This window comes from Colobus angolensis, unplaced genomic scaffold, assembly GCF_000951035.1.
Source record: "Colobus angolensis palliatus isolate OR3802 unplaced genomic scaffold, Cang.pa_1.0 Scaffold4, whole genome shotgun sequence".
NCBI lineage: Eukaryota > Metazoa > Chordata > Mammalia > Primates > Cercopithecidae > Colobus > Colobus angolensis.
In genome coordinates, this window is record NW_012117376.1 from 2,218,112 (window position 1) to 2,218,657 (window position 546).

At 65.9% G+C, this 546-nt stretch overlaps 1 protein-coding gene across 1 annotated transcript in view; it reads left to right on the forward strand.

Moving 5' to 3' along the window:
- The window catches only part of POU3F1 (POU class 3 homeobox 1), a gene marked incomplete at its 5' end in the record, with an annotated part of 17,328 nt that continues 16,782 nt past the window's right edge, over positions 1-546 (forward strand). The window contains one exon of the mRNA XM_011955646.1: positions 1-544. Coding sequence (XP_011811036.1) covers positions 1-544 — 544 coding nt within the window. The remainder of the gene's footprint in view (positions 545-546) is intronic.

Sequence of the window (546 nt, forward strand, 5' to 3'; positions counted from 1 at the left end):
GTGGGCGAGCACTCGGACGAGGATGCTCCCAGCTCGGACGACCTGGAGCAGTTCGCCAAGCAGTTCAAGCAGCGGCGCATCAAGCTGGGCTTCACGCAGGCCGACGTGGGGCTGGCGTTGGGCACGCTCTACGGTAACGTGTTCTCGCAGACCACCATCTGCCGCTTCGAGGCCCTGCAGCTGAGCTTCAAGAACATGTGCAAGCTCAAGCCGCTGCTCAACAAGTGGCTGGAGGAGACCGACTCGTCCAGCGGCAGCCCCACCAACCTGGACAAGATCGCGGCGCAGGGCCGCAAGCGCAAGAAGCGCACGTCCATCGAGGTGGGGGTCAAAGGCGCGCTCGAGAGCCACTTTCTCAAGTGCCCCAAGCCCTCGGCGCACGAGATCACAGGCTTGGCAGACAGCCTGCAGCTGGAGAAGGAGGTGGTGCGCGTCTGGTTCTGCAACCGGCGGCAGAAAGAGAAGCGCATGACCCCTGCGGCCGGCGCGGGCCACCCGCCCATGGACGATGTATACGCGCCTGGGGAGCTAGGGCCCGGCGGGGGC